The sequence below is a fragment of the Ruditapes philippinarum genome, unplaced genomic scaffold, assembly GCF_026571515.1.
Source record: "Ruditapes philippinarum isolate M1 unplaced genomic scaffold, ASM2657151v2 ctg5170_1_1_1_1, whole genome shotgun sequence".
Lineage (NCBI taxonomy): Eukaryota > Metazoa > Mollusca > Bivalvia > Venerida > Veneridae > Ruditapes > Ruditapes philippinarum.
Genome location: NW_026854957.1, coordinates 24,146 through 41,127, shown reverse-complemented (window position 1 = coordinate 41,127; position 16,982 = coordinate 24,146). Strand labels below are relative to the sequence as shown.

The 16,982-nt window shown below is 30.6% G+C and overlaps 1 protein-coding gene across 6 annotated transcripts in view; it reads left to right on the top strand.

The window, feature by feature from the left end:
- Positions 1–16,982, top strand: part of LOC132741599 (uncharacterized) — a 76,358-nt gene that overhangs the window by 50,163 nt on the left and 9,213 nt on the right. For 4 of the 6 annotated variants that reach the window (XM_060729809.1, XM_060729807.1, XM_060729803.1 and 1 more), the window contains exons 7-23: positions 253–367; positions 1,881–2,025; positions 2,627–2,789; positions 3,620–3,734; positions 4,231–4,378; positions 5,024–5,186; positions 5,567–5,681; positions 6,221–6,368; positions 6,698–6,857; positions 8,891–9,008; positions 9,380–9,524; positions 10,828–10,987; positions 11,526–11,670; positions 12,303–12,465; positions 13,072–13,243; positions 13,611–13,725; positions 13,995–14,679. In XM_060729809.1, coding sequence (XP_060585792.1) covers positions 253–367; positions 1,881–2,025; positions 2,627–2,789; positions 3,620–3,734; positions 4,231–4,378; positions 5,024–5,186; positions 5,567–5,681; positions 6,221–6,368; positions 6,698–6,857; positions 8,891–9,008; positions 9,380–9,524; positions 10,828–10,987; positions 11,526–11,670; positions 12,303–12,465; positions 13,072–13,243; positions 13,611–13,725; positions 13,995–14,251 — 2,547 coding nt within the window. In that variant the 3' untranslated portion in view covers positions 14,252–14,679. Of the gene's footprint in view, positions 1–252; positions 368–1,880; positions 2,026–2,626; positions 2,790–3,619; positions 3,735–4,230; positions 4,379–5,023; positions 5,187–5,566; positions 5,682–6,220; positions 6,369–6,697; positions 6,858–8,890; positions 9,009–9,379; positions 9,525–10,827; positions 10,988–11,525; positions 11,671–12,302; positions 12,466–13,071; positions 13,244–13,610; positions 13,726–13,994; positions 14,680–16,982 lie in introns of those variants that run through there. The other 2 variants (XM_060729804.1, XM_060729805.1) reach the window with 2 other exon arrangements.

Below are 16,982 nucleotides of genomic sequence, written 5' to 3'. Positions count from 1 at the left end.
AAAAAAACAGAAACATGTTGAAAACATATTTTAAGAATTATTTAAGGAAAATGAGTACATTAGTATCCGCCGTGAATGTAGTACGTACTTTTAGACTGAATGTAAAACTTGTATTTATGTTAAAGAAAACGTGTATCAATCTGAAACTTATATATCTAAAACATTGTTAAGAGTTAAATATCTTTACCAATAATTCTTTGTTTCTTTGAATGTATAAACGTTCTAGTTCTATTTAAATATTTTATTATGAAGGTATTTTGGGCTCACGTGATCCAGAATGGTTTACTGTATATACCAAGAATTGGGGAGATACCCAACACCGCAGCAATGGCGGGGATTTTAAAGTTTGACAGAATTGGAACGGAAAGTAAGTTATTTCCCAGTTAAACTGAATCATCGTCCGTCCATTGATGACCGAATATTTACCACATCCTTCAAGTTTATTATTTGACTTAAAGTTCTGAGTTTTTACTACTGCTATCATCTTTTCTTCCAACAAGATCTTCAATATCCCTGTTGACTTGTCTCTTGTTTTGTTATATTTACAATCTGGTATTTTTTACATGTAAGTCGGGTCAAATCTACAATACAAAAAGTTATTAAACAATTGTATATATATTATATTTTATAGACAAACAAAATAGTTCTAAGCTAATGTGTGCAGAAGAAATATTTGTTTTTATTTACAAAATATAGCCTTAAGTATCACTTGTTAGCATTCACTGACACTTCTTGACTTATTTTATTAAAGTTGAAAGAAACATCACTAATTCATCTACAGTTCATATTATAAGAGAATATTTTGTAAGAGAAACTAATGAATACACCGTAAGATAAACTTTAAAATCTTTCAATCCCCTTAGTGTTCTTAGAGTTGACAAGATTGGCATCATTTTAAACATTTACATTTCAAACTTTTCGCTATATTGGCACTTAAAATGTACCACACTGGATCTATATACGCGCAATCTGTCATCGAAATTGAATTAAAACTGTCTCGGTCGACTATTTAAGCGAAGTAGTGTTAAAGACGACTAAATAAATTATCCTCTAGAGTATTGGTGATGCCAGACGTTGCGATTACATCACTGCGTGTCTGATTTAAAATATTTAGTCATCTATAACCTGTCAATTATTGATCATTTTACCTACCGCGTTTACATATTAAGATGTATTTAGATAAAAATGTAAAAAACATTAAAGAGTAAATATGTACGCTTTAAACATCACACAAGCTTGATGAACGATAACTTGAATAAGACTGAGAAAAACAGACTATAATTTCTGAAAATAGCTTTATTTTGTAATAATTAATCTAAAACATGCATAATTCGTAGTATTTAATGTACATTTAATAGACAAACTTAAGTAGATTATCCGTTTAAAGAGCTGTTTGTTTGATTTGTTTGGTTGGTTTTACGGCGCACCAACACTGTAAATGTCATATGGCGCTGAAACAGGGAAGATGATTTTGGCTAACCTCGGGTGTTACAAACTTCAAAGTAACACCAGGGGTCAAAACTACCTCACCTGTTTGAGATAGATAAACTCCAGGTATTCGAACCAATTTAGTCACGCAGGGAGACACGGTAGCTGCAATTCTTACGCCTCAACTATTAAAGGCTTTCCCTCTGTGACAAAAGGCAGGGGGTGTTGGGTCCGACTAAAGTTGTTAAAATGCTACTAGTAATCAATTGTTTAAGGCTTGACTTGTATGTGCCTTTCTTTTATCAGTTACCAGCGCGATTCATGATCTCCGTTATTAATGCAGTAGTAATACTTTAGTTTAAGATTACTCTTATGATGTATTTATTAATACAGACAATTGTTAATATATAAAGATAAATGTATTTTACCAAATACCTTGGTTTCACTTTCAGTTTATGTAACGAGTAATAAGGTTCGTGCTCGCATTATACAATCCAACATTCCAGTGAAGAATGGCGTCATTCACGTCATTGACGACCTCTTGTTTTACGTATACAGAAATATGAAACAAAAAATGGATGTTCTTGAAAATGTAAAGTAAGTAGAACATTTTTTAAAACTTAACTTGGCAAAATCTTGTAGTGAATTTGGCCGTAAGTAAACTTTGGGATTGTATCAGTAGAAAGTCAGTCAGTTAAGATTAGACGGATGTGCAGTCTGGATTGATTTTTTTACTGCCATTATAAAGTTACCACTAATGTCTCTTGTACCGTCACTGTCGGCACTTCCACTTGAGAAAGCCAGGTGTTATATGTATGGTCAACAACGGTCATTCACCTTTAAAATGTTGCGTAATAATAAATCAAACATTTGTTTAAAGTCGAAGTTAATATAATATTTATATTTGATACTTGGTATAAGTAATTATTTGTAAATTATTTGTATTTTATAAATGTAAGAGATGCTATGCATTTTTATAATTTGAATCGACGACAACTTTTTATAGACACAGCGAAATACATCGTTGTATAATGCTTTGCAGTGGACATTGTGTAAATATTGGAACTATAGTGCGTTCTTGTCAACAATGTATAAATAATCTGGACTAAATCTGTTGTTGAACACAATTTACCTAAAACAAATTTCACTAATTAAAATTAATGTTTTCCCCTTGTATGTTTTTTTCTTCTTCTTTCAGTTTTGTTAAAGCAAACTTATACAATGTAGAAAATGAGATGAGGGAAAGGTTCATAAACGCCAGCAAAAATATGACATTCTTTCTACCTACTGACGACGCTCTAGCCAAACTACCAGAGGACAGGCAGTCCCAACTTGATACAAATATTACAAAATTATCAAAAGTAAGTTCATGTAGCATGTTTGTGTCATTAAATAAATATAAAAGTATGTATATATCAATTAATTTATGCTATAAGTATTATCATGTTATCTTCTGAAACGTGTTCAAATGAAAATAAAATTTTATGTTTTATGTAGCGACTTAGTTTAAGTTTGCGAAAATAACTGTCCTATTTCAATATTTTCCTGACCATGAAGAAATGCGTTCAAATAAATACTATTAATAATAATGATAAGCTCTTATTCTTTACCTTTACATTGAAAGAAAGTACAATATGCGTTTTCCTTGTTCGTTTCCCAATACTTGTTGATTTAGGACTAGTATTCTTTAACCATTGAGCATTAAACAAATTTCTAATGATTTCATTACGTAACATATAGATGTTATTGTTGAATGAGACTTGAATGTAATCCAATTACTCAGATGTATCGAGATATATAATTACTTTTACAGTGCGTTAGAGTCCAATATAGAAGAGGTTTTAGTATCATAAGCTACAGATAAACTATAATTACCTAGCATAAAATGTCCGCCAATTATCTTATAGATCAATGCCATAATAATGAAAATGATTTACAGAACTAATGTTTATTGGACACATGCCCATTGCATGATTACGTTACTATAATTTGTTGATAGTTAATTTTACTGGCACAAATGTTATGAATAATACATTAAATGCAATGAATAATAAATTGAAGCAGAATGAATGTTTGTCTTTGTATGTCGTTTAGCATGCGCCATGAATATCGGCAATAAGATAATTGCAATTCATATAAATATTGCATTCTGGAGCGTTATTGTATTATTTACTGTATTTCTTCCTTATAGTTTTTCCGGGATCACCTTGTGGTATACACCCAGAGAGACCTTGACACATTCCAGGACGGAGAGACGTTCACTACAGCTGACGGAGAGTTACTGACAATGAGAAAAGTTCATAATAGTGAGAATAAAAGTGCATTATAACTTTAATTGTTCCATATATCCTTATCTAATCTCACTAAATTTGACAACTTAATGAATAAACAAACATACATATTATCTGCAAATAGTTCCGAAGGTGTACTGTAAACAGAAGTACATGCCGGCAGTCCGTTGGTTCCCACCGGATGATTCATGAAAACTGTATAGCACTGCTTCGTATAAAATTTTTAACGCCATGTATTACAAAACCTGTTAATGGATAGTGAAATATAGTTTATGCCATCTTAAGAAGAATTGTCACTTTTTTAAATATGGTTCATGGAATAATTTTCAACTTTGTAGCATTCATGTCACGTCACTTAACTGGTATCTTTTCTTTGTAAAACATTTGAAACATTGGAGCCTACGATAAATTTTGTACAAACGTTTTACTTTTAATCATTGTCATTTAATATTTTAATGAGAATGATTTGTTATAATTGAATATGTATTCTCGACTTTTTGTCTAATTTCAGATGTATATGTAGAAGGCGGTGGTGTGAGAGCGAAACTAACCATTCCAAACCTAGGTTGTACAAATGGTGTAATACATCTTGTTAATAGTGTCCTGTTTCAACGAGACTTTACAATATGGGAAGCTATACTAGGCAACTCACAATTAAGGTAAAGTTTATATATTATTGGTAAACACATTTTATAAACAGAATAAAAGGAATACATCGGAGTTTTGTTTTTTAGAAGGTCATACTAACTATAGGTTAAATATAAGAGATGTAAGATAATTCCTGGCACGTCATTGTCTTTTTATAAATTATATGATACTGTGTAGTAACAGTGCAGATTAAACTTGTTATATGAGAAAATAGTAATGTCAGGTATTTAAAAGCAATTGTAAGCCTAAAAAAGCTATCATTTTCATTTTCTTTTATTTTTGGTGACCTGTTTAATGAGACGGTTTTCTAATTGGCCATATAGTTGATACCTCTTTTTTGTCAGTTATGACAGTTATAGTGACTTATTAATATTTTGTATTGAAGTCAAAAGTACTACTTTTTTACTAGTTTTGCTACTTTTATAGCAAGTTATTTCACATCAAGCGCTATTTTCCTCAAGTGACAATTATCTCATATCCTCTAACTCCATTGTTATAACACATATAACCGGGTTTGCCTTTTTGTACAGGAAGAAAAAAAGTATTTTACAGACTTATTGTACCTTTAAGTAAATATTTTGATATATTCTCATTTTGTTGAAAGAATATCACGATACATTTAACTCAAATTATTGTACGAGTATTTTATCTTTCAGTCAAATGCGTGATATTGTAAACAGAAACGCGGATCTGTTACGCACGTTACATTCTACGTCAAATGGACCAATGACAGCGTTCCTCATCAGTGACGCGGCTGTGAGTCATCTTAATCATGACGCTCAGATGTATCTGAAGACAAACACAGCACTTCTGTTACAGGTAATGAGAATAGTTTATACCTGTTGTGTTGCAATTGGTATCATTTCCCTGCAAAATATATTTGATTTATATTCAATTTTGTGTTTTAAATATCAAGTAAAGTGGTTGAAAATATTTATTTTCCGCTTAGACTTTTCCGGTCGTTATAGAATGATGTAAAACTGCACGATAGAAATAAATCAAACATCTTAAAGAAAATAGGAACAATTTTCATACATAAATGATAACGAAAGTCTATGAAAATCATCCCAACAGTTTATATTACATTAGTTATATCAAATACTTCTCCATGAAACCCGAGATTGTATTGAATTAAAACGATGTTGTCTCGTCTGCAATACATGTAAGTCGATGACACAGAAATATTTGTATATTTTCAGGCTATTCGCGGTTCAATAGCCAACGGGGTTATCTTAAGTTCAACTCAAATATCTGACGAGCAAGATGTACCGACGCTGTCAGGCCGTACTATCACTTTATACAACACGAATCAAGGTTAACAATTCAGAAAGTTGTATTTTTTATAAAAATGCACGTGTCACATGATTCCCTACCGTATATGCTGCACAATCCCCGCCAGTGATGAAGTTTTATCTATTTCATGAATGTCACCCACTTCAAAGATTTTACATAATGTATAAAATAGTCTGCAGTAACTTCCGTTCTAGACATCTGCCTGCTGAGAAGAGATCATTGTTTCTTTAGTTATTCCCCAGTCTATAAGAAGTTTCTACTTTATTATATACTGCTTTGGAAGAATGCCAACAAAATTGAATATCTTTTGACATTGATTTAATTTTTTTTTTAATTTTCTTTTTGCAATTTACCAATTAACGCAAGCAACGTACAAACTAACGTTAACGTTGTATATGTAATTGGGACTTTTCACGTTATCGAATGATGGAGAAAAGCAGAAATTGGTGGTAAGAATAAAAGCAGAAACACCCTCGTAATAAATGTATTTGTACTTAATGTTTTTGATACATATATAATCATAAAGTACAAAATGTTTAAAATTGATCTATTTATTTCAGGATTGTACGTTATTGGGAGTAAAATTCGAGCCAACGTTGTGATAGAGGATATCTGGTGTTCTAATGGGATACTTCATATAGTTGATAACATTGTACATCTGCCTACCAGAAATATCATTGATGAAATGAGCGTCCATCCTACACTAAGGTATATACGTTAAATCATTTTGTCAGTAACGCTATTTTGTCTGTTACGTGATTTTGTCAGATACGTTATTTTGTCAGTTAAGTTGTTTTGTCAGTTAAGTTATTTTGTCAATAACGTTATTTTATCAGTTTCGTCATTTGTCACTTTTGTTATTTTACATTAAGTATCAGTTATGATATTTTGGCAATCATGTTTTTAGCTTGTTACATTTCGTTTCAATATTTATTATTTTAACACATATGCTGGTGAATATGGTTAAGATGTTGTGATGATTTTTTTTCTCGTTAAAATATCTATTTCCGTAGCTTGCCTTTTGTCTCTTTTTTCAGTGTTGTTTCTGGACTTATGGGCGCTTTCCCAAAATTACAAAGTGAATTGAAAGATGTATCTACGCACTATACTATGTTTGTCCCAAGTGACGACGCATTTACATATATGCCCACGCATAGAGCGAAAATACTGAGCGAAACTCAAGGCCTTTTGCAATCGGTTTGTACTATTACTAGTCAATTCAGGGAAATGGTTGTTATTATTATTAAAGCCATTTTCTCGCAGACTGGTTCATACTTTCAGCTTGATTCTCATTTATTTGTATATATTTATTATTAATAGTAAGTGCAAACATGAGTAAATATAATAAATACATTTATCACATATCAGTGCCACTTTTGCAACTCCGTTTGTTAAAAAACTTTTATAAATACGTGACGTCATTTGCATTATTCAAATGTTACAGTAGCGTTTCATCATAAGCGCGTTAATGAAAAAGTTTTTTTTCTTCTTCATATATAAGCAGTCTTATTTTCACAGGAATTCGTGTAAATAATGCACTATAATTTAGTGATTGAAATTATTTTTTGCCCAATAAGATTGCTAGTTTATTATTAATCATTCTCAATCGTCTGTTTATATAAATAATTTCAAACACGAAATTGGTTGCTGAGCCGTTCTTGACCAATTTTATGTTGTAAACACTAACCTTTACTTAATTCTAATTGTTTAATAAATGCAGTATTGAATGTAAACTTATTCAATATCCAGAATTTCAGAATGTGCAAAGAATTTTAAAGAATTCTGTCTATACTTTTGACATTGTTAAAAGGTTTTATGTTTTAAAATACATATCTTCTGTATAAATAATACATTAAATACGTTTTGTGAACACGGAAATGCCAACATTAGCAATGGATAAATGCATATTTTATATTTTATTTATACATTAAGCATTAGCTGATATCCTGATTATTTAATTATGCAATATATTATTTGTTTCCCATATTTCAAATTCAAGCAAAAACAAAACTTTAGACTTACTTTATGACAGCAACTATTGTAATTTACATTTAGATATTTTTCAATGAAAAAAATGTAATTTGTGTGCATCACGATTCCGCTGTCATATAAAACTGATTAAGAATGCTTTTCATCTCATTAGCGTGCATTTTTTGAAGAAATTTAGATATTGGACTACAGGAACATCGCGTTTTTTCATTTTAATCATTAGTCTGTGTAAAAGCAGAAATCTAACGACAGATTTGATTACGTCAATTTGACGCCCACTTGTTTTAAACACACACATAGGCGTGCTTGATAACAAGTTGTAATTTCGTATATATAGGATATCACAGGAGTGGCCTTTTATTCTAACACACTTTTTCTATCGGCATTTGAGTGCATTATTTACACGCTATATGCGTGGCATAAAAATGCATACAGATGATTGTACGTCAGAGGTGACGTCAATGACACAAACAACGTCATGACAATATGTAGAAGCACATATTTCTACCAATTCTTTTTTTACAAGCATTCAACAATCGAAACATTTTGCTTTGCAATGTAGTATGATAAAGTATGCTTTCGTGATTACAATACTGCGCATTTAAACTCGAACCATACCTTATTCGTTATCTGTTTTCTAAATATAAAACGTGATGAAAAGAGTTAAAGCAATTCATATGAAACGAGCCTCGTGCGAGCTTAATCACATTTTTTGACAAACTTGCAAGCGGAGTCGTGTGGTAAATATTTACTTACTTAAAATAACTTTAGATAACATGTAGAACCATAATCTTATCTGTGAATGTTATGGGGGAGAAAAGTCCCAAAGTATGTTACATTTAAAGGCCTATTATTCCTCCGAAATTCTTTAATTTTCTATTTCTCGATAAATTGTCATATTCTAGTTCCCAAAAAGATACTCATTGGCCATTTATCTGAACCATCTTTTGCTTCTGTTGCCTTTTTGCAATTAGTTCTCTTAAAAAATCACATTCCATGCTCCTTTTTCTGATGATGAGAATCTAACATGCTCTAAAATCATTATTTAATTGCTATAAATTTCAAGTTTGTCATTTCTGAAGAAGGTAAAAAGTTATTCTTTTTGAGGCATAAAGAGGCCTTTAATGTTAACCAGGAAATTAAAGCAACACTCATTGAGTGTATTTTTATAATGTATATGTATTTTAATGATATTCATGAAGGAAAATTTGATGAAACAATATTGTAAATAATCATTGCAGATTGTAGAAAGTCATGTTATTCCTGGTACGGCACTCTACATGGAAGATTACGGAAATTATACAAGACTTACATCCCATAGTGGTCTCCCTTTGTTTCTAATTAAATCACACGACAAAGGTACGAACATACTTCGATATGAAAACTTTTATATCATGTCGATCTTACGTTTTCATTAATTAAACTAAAATTGTATTTTTAAGAGGAAATGGCATGGCTCGTATTTGTATTGATTAATTAATGGCGTAAAGGTTAAACTGTGATAACCCCTAAGAAACTTCTGTTATAAAATTTGCGAAAGCAATATGTCGATGTATACTAAATTTGTATTTATATCATCCATAAGAAATATTTTAAACGTCAGGTTAAATATCTTGATTTAGAAAAACCAATGATGTATTTTGTTAGAACTGAACAACTTGAAATCATTTTAGGTCAATATCATACAGAATATGACGCACTCTTGATAGATTATTCATTTTTTGTTACAGTACATGCAGTTAGTAATAATGTAAGAGGAAGAATAATAGAGAGTAATATACGTTGTATGAACGGTATAATACATGTAGTAGATACATTGTTAAACTTTCCTTACTGGACTGTTGAAGAAGTGATGGAGAAAACACCACAGTTAAAGTAAGTTTGAACATATTGTTATATTGCAGTTTAAGTGTGAATGTTCTCCAACTAAAGCATTTTAGATGTAAAAAACTCCTATAGCAGTTTAATTGTAAAGGCACTCAGTATAAGTGTGAACACACTACTACTTTAGTAGACAAACAGGCACAAAATGTTGTTAACGTAAACAGTGCAGTTTTTGCCATACATTTTACATATATTAAGAGGATATTTTTTCGTTTTCGTGAAATATGGAATATATTTTCACGAAACATAATGAAATGCCACATATTTTCACGAGCCGGTACGGCGAGTGAAAATATGTGGCATTTTATCATGTTGAGTGAAAATATATACCATATTTCACGAAAAACGAAAAAATAACCTTTTTATTTAATTTCATTATCAAAGAAAATGGTACCGAAACCCCTTGCTTGCTACCAACTGCAATTGTACAGCGCGCAGTAATTTATGCGTAAGCACGCGCTGTTTGGCGCTACATTGTGACGTTATGTAAACAACTCTTTAAACGTCTGTACAGCGTTAATTACTGAATTAAAGATATTGGTATTCGGATTAATTTTCTTAGTAAGACCATTTTCTATCATGCTAGATAGTTTTCAAAACAATATTCAAGAAAAAGTTGTTTTGTATTTATCAGATTTTTCAAACAAAACGGCGAAAGAAGTCCCTTAAAATAAATATGAGTTTTGACTCCGCCCACTTTCATATTTATATTTCATATTTATTTTTAAAAAATATGAAATATATTTGACTGATATAGCACCATATTTCATGGGTAAAATTAAATAAACACACATATTTGTCCAGTGAAAGAATAAAGTTCAAACAATAAATACATTATTTTCACATAACATTTCATATACCGGTAATTTAGATTATACAGCTGTGCTGGTACAATATCAATGTTGACAATCTACTACTACTGTATCCGTATTATTGTGAACATACTCCAACTATAGCAGTTGAGGTATGAACATACTCCTAGTTTTAATTGAACGTATATAACACTGAAGTAGATTTCCAATAGCCTGATCATATTCAGTTCAAAGTCCAGCGGTTTGAACGGCAGGTTGGAAGTCGATATGGGTTTTGGATTTTGTCATGTGAATCTATCTTTTAAGCTTACACAGGCCGATGGTTCTACTTGTACCTGATATAATGTATTGAGGGGTACCTGAGACCTTACACAGCATTAACATGTCTAGCATGCTTCTTAATCTATTTTAAGACATATATGCTAAAGTGATTGGTTTACATTGGCCGCAGTTACATGGTATATATCTCTCTCAAATTTCAGACAATTCTATGGCCTTGTACAAGAAGTCGACGAGTTTCGAACATGGTCATCAACTTTTAACATCAATCAAACATTGTTTGTACCAAGTACAACATTTCTACAAAACCTAAATGGAAATCATCGATTACATATTGAAACAGAACCACACTTGATAAAAAAGGTTCGTTCTATCAATTTATTACCTTTAACATTTCATTTATCTATCGCGTTTTAAATATTTTAAAGTTATTTGCCGATACTAAATTAAAAAATCCTTATTAGTAAGGTAAAAATCTGTTTACATATCCATTTACCTTTATCAGTTGTATCAAACATTTGTACACACTCATAGATTACATTTATTGAAATATCTGTTTTTGAACAAATGCATTACATACGTTGTCCGCTTTAACATTAAAACGCTCTGTGATTTAAAATCAATTACAATGTACTCTTATTGATCTTGAAAAAAAACATCATTTTTGAAAAGTTGTTATTGATAATTTTCTGCTAGCGGACCGCAAATATAACACAGAAATAGCATGTTAATGATGATGGGCTATTAGGGTGATATTTAAATATCAAAATATTCACGTCAATTTGTGTGGAATGATTTGACATTATCTTTGGTATATTTATTCAAATTGGCAGTTTGAGCGTGTTTCACGTTGATATATATTATACACATATTTATATAGACTGTCAATATCTTATTTCAGCTTTATGAAAGTCATATGATCCCGGCATCAACGTTGAATCAAGGGTTTATGGAATATGTTTTCCGTTCCAGTAGAATGTATCTCACCGAGAACAGATATAATAACACGTTCACGTTTATAGACCTTGATACATCAAATAGATCTGGTAAGTATTCATGCATTAATGAGGGAAATTCTTAACTTAATTGGGGCGTGTCATTATGGGAGGAGTCAGTCGTAATGGGATGGGTCGCCAGTGTTGCAAATCGTACTAGCATAACTGTAGGTAACGGAGCAAACCCTAAGCTTACCAAAGCTTATTAAGTTTACAGAAACAGATGTACAAAACTTATATATTTGTAATTCATTACGGTAATTAACTTTAAAATCAAAGCAGTGTTATGCATTACTTTTGTAAAAGGAATATTATCCCTCATAAATGATTTTTGTCTTTTATTTAAAGGACAAATATGTGTCAATAAGATTTTAAAGATGGTTTGTTAAGCATACATACGCTTTTCATTGGAAGGACGTATGACTGATGGTAAAAACGTAGCATAGAGTTAAACAAAAAAGTATTTTGATTTTCATATAAAATAATTATTCACTATAACTATTCTTAACAAAAGATGCTTTAGCTCTATTGCAAATACTGTATTTTTTCGGAAAAGTGTTTGACAGATGATAATGATAACATTGTTTTAGTATAATAAATAAATAAATAAATAAATAAACAAATTAGTTAATTAATTAATTAAGCTGTAAATTGTTTTAACTCTTGTCATTTTATTGTTACAGAGCTGGTGTCTGTGGATACAGGCTATACAAACCTTGTACAAAAGTTTGACCTTGTTTTTGATGGATATGCATGTAGCAATGGTATAATCTATACCATCAATGGATTCCTAAATTATCCTCTATATAATACATTAGCTGAATTACAACAACAGCCAAAAATAGGGTAAGTAAACTTCCTAAACAATATCAGTTTTATCTTAACGATTATAAAATAACATGTCTATTAAAACTTATGCTGAAAGTGTATATTGATTAAATAAGTATTGAGTTAAGATTTTTGAATAACTTCTGGACAGTTATTTGGACAGTTTATTTACAGATGCAGCCACACACCAAATATGTATTTTAAGTTTATAGATGCATATAGGTATGCATGCTGCGATCCCTGCCTCCTTTCTGTTTTTTTTTCTTATATTGGTAACTCTAACAATGTCGAATATGTGCAGTGGTCTTGTATATCTTATAATTTCAAACAACCATCTTTAAGTAATTTAAGGAATTTCTATATAAAAGAGCTAAAATGTAACCAACAAATTATGTCATATGATCCAATATTGGTGACTTTAGTCTGTTGTTATAGCAGCTATCTTCCAGTGAGACCAACTGTTATTTATGCTATGAGATTTTGATTATTTATAGATTTTGATCATTTTTGTAACCATCTTCGTGCCAGTTCTTTCGATAGCACGTCTAATTATGAAATGCATTTATCGATTACATTTTGTACATGGTCTGATATATTAATATAAGTATACGTTTTATATTTTAGAATTGGAACAGATCAACTGCTAAAGTTGATTCCAAGCAATGCAAGTATCGACTTGACGTCAAAGAATACAGTATTTACCGTCTTTGTTCCGGATGATGACTCGTTCCAGTATCTAACACTTAATGATATTGAATACATCAATAAAAATCTCACCTTTGATGAAAGGATGGAGGTCAGTTATTTCGTTTAAATTAAAGTAATGTTGATCTCTTATATACATTAGAATAGCATTAAAGAGGCTCATAGGGAAGACTGCGGCATGCCCAACTATGTTGCCTCTTTTAATAAAGTCTTTATTATTATTATTATTATTATTATTACATTTAACTTCAAATTATATTGTATAATGTATATTGCTGTGATGTTTAAATCAACAAGCAAGGGGACATAAAGTGACCGAGCTGTCATACCATAGTAAGCGATTTGTGTATTGACGTTTAGTGTTAGTTATTTATGTTAGATTTTAGCCTTCATTGTCATAAATTATAACTAAATTGCTAAAGTAAACTGTAACGTATTATTGTTTTTCATATCTGTAGATTGTCCACAGACACATTGTGATAGGGCAACAGATTGACTACCGTGACATAATGGCAGGTGGATACACAAGACATGCGTATGACAGAAATATATCCGTCATTTCAAAGACAGATGGTTAGTTGTTATCCAAATTGTTGTCATGTTTAGTATATATCTAATGGATATTTGTTTTGCTTGATTTAAAGAAAAAAGTGCTATTTTTTTCTGTAAAAACGTGTTACAAATAGTTTCATATAATTATTTAAAGTGTTTAATAACAGTTGTTATGCGAATTTTAAGGTCTGAATATAAAAATGAATAAAATTATTATTTTAAGGACAGTAATTTTTTATGATAATTATTTGCAATAAAAGGTTTACTAAATCATCACTGCTATATTTCAGCGTTCTACCTCAGATGGGAAAAGGTTGAAGCGAAAATAGTTCGTCCAAATATTCTAGCAACAAATGGCGTCATTCATGTTGTAGATAGAATGTTCGTATCGACACCATACCAACATACAACAACACCGCCAACAACAACTCAAAAACAACAAGTGTCTTCCGCAACAACAATTGGTGCTTCACTAAACATAACTGTGTTTTTCTGTATCATAGCTTTTCTCACAGATCATTACGATTGGACAAAAACCTTAAGGTGATAAAAGTAAAACAAAAAGTGATTAAGCAAAAGAAAATGTAAACCTTTGGATCATAAAGAAAAATTTATTGAAATTTGGATGTAAACACAGAAAGTGACATTCATGACGAATAAATGCAAGAAATGGAAATTGTAGATAGATACGTTTCAAATAAAAAATTGTTGAAAAGGACCAGGAAGTTAATTGATGTTGACAGTAAATGATGTGCACTGTACAAGAGTGATATCAATGGTGATATAATGTAATTAAAGGATAAGATATTCGACAAATAGATGATAAATCAGTTCGAATGGCAGCTAATTTAATTACGAATTTGAACAATTGTTGTTAAAGAAAAATAAAGTGTTCCTGGATAGAAACACGATTGATACGGATCTGAAGTAAAGATGTGATAACGACATACAATAAAGACCCTGGTTAGAATGGATTTTAACAAAATTACATTGAAAATTTCATGGTATACTTTGGTAATGAATCAAATGGAACCTGTTGAAATGACTGAAAGTTGCATATAGCATTTAAAGGACCATAAATGGAATGACCGTGCGTGTTTATCATGCGGAGGCAGGGTGTGTTTATCATGCGGAGGCAGGGTGTGTTTATCATGCGGAGGCAGGGTGTGTTTATCATGCGGAGGCAGGGTGTGTTTATCATGCGGAGCATCGCTGTGATAATTCATTGTTGTAAATATTCATTCAAGTACATGTATATGTAGCTTTTTGTGGAAATAATGAATCAGGCCAACAGGAATAAATGAGAGACAAAAACACGCTGAGATTAAACTATATTGTTTAGTAGCAGTAGACAATTATGACATTATATGTCAAATATTGACATTTCATGTCAAATACATGTATATGAAAGTGTTTTAGCAATGACTGTATGATGAATGATACATGTATTAAAATTTGTGAAATATGGTTCAATACATAAAAATTCTCAAATCAAAAGCAATGTTCATACTACGCAAAAAAGTTGTAATGTTTTGTAACACGTGTTTTGCAATAACAAAATTTCACAAACTTAGAATTTGTAAAATGTTCATACAAATATACAATAATCGTCTTATGTTCAAATGTTGACAATTAACAAACAAAAGTCTTTATAGTGAACAGTATGACATACGTTTAACTATTAGAAACTCGTTTAACTATTAGGGGCTCGTAACATGGTGTACTTGCTGAAGAATATGTTGATTAGATAGCCAATGTATAGTTACTGTTCATGACAAATATTTTCATTAACAGATTGGTAAGAGATGCTGAGACTTTCAGCTCTAGCATTTATTATAAAAAAAGTGAGACAGTTGCACAAGACAATGGTGTGGTGAACTTATCTTGGAAATCCGACATGATAGTGTGTAATACAAAAATAAACTGTTTGTAACTTCAAAGCAATACCATAAACTCACGGGTAATATTCAATTCAGATACTTTTGAATTATTCATATGAACGGTTTTAATAATGTATATAGATTAACTTGTATATTGGTATTTCAATATAACTCTGTCCCACGCGATATTGTTTGACTGGAAGACAGTTATGTTTATGTATAGTATACGTTTGACAGATATTCTTTGAAGTTAGATGTTTTTATTACAAGATGTTAATGTTTGGATGTTATGATATAATTATGTATTTTATGTAAAATTGTTGACTGACAGAATAATGTCCAATGTGTTCATTTATTTCTTTATTATTGAACTATTAGATGAATAAAAAGTTAAAGTTCACCTGACAGTATGTTTTACCTAGCATGTGCGTTGCACTTGTTTTATTCTAATTAACGTTACTTTAGGCAGATAAAAATATATCTTGAAGACAATTTTTATAAAAGTAATAAAAACAAAATTATACTGTAACAAAATCTTATGGTGCATTATTGAACAAGTTGTAATATAGAATGTCTCACATGAATATTGTACTTAAATGCAATAAAATGATCCGGAACAAAATATTATGCTGCTATTTTAATTAGGGATGTACTTGTATAATAATGATACCGTCAATGCTCCATTCACTTTACAATCAAAATCCATTTATTCAGGTATGTTAAAAGTATACTTCAAAATTCATACACTTATGTTTTAAACTATATTATTTTATAAACTTTACACCTAAATTCAATAATGCAAATAAACTAATTTTTTATAAGGATGCAGCAATAACAATTAAATCTTAAAACAATTATTGTAATGATGCTCATGTTCTAATATGATGTTAATCTAAATTTGCATAACATATGCTTTGGAGCTTTGTTCAATACATTCGTTACCAGAAGAGGAAAAATAGAAATTATTCTTCATCTAAGTATGGCAACCTCAATTCAATAATGTTACATATTGGCGACAAAATATGATTTAGAAAAATACAAGTGAACAAACAGAAAAAACGAAATGGTAAAATGGGAATATGGTTGTAGGCGACATGATCTAATGAAATCAAATTGCATTATCAGACTAAATAACGAAGCAAAGAAACGAACATCAGTGCAATGAAACATTTAACATATGACGGATAAAACATATTTGCTGAAGCCAAAATTTCTGACGACGACGGATCGAATGCCACAAGCCCTCCTGAAAATATAATTAACAAATATATATCTAAGTAAATATCAAATTCTTGTCTGTATAGTATGGAAGCGTCCTAGTGCCAAACCTGAAATGTTTTTATGTCATAATTAGTAGATAGTAAGTGCTAATTAGTAGAAAGTAAGTGCTAATTAGTA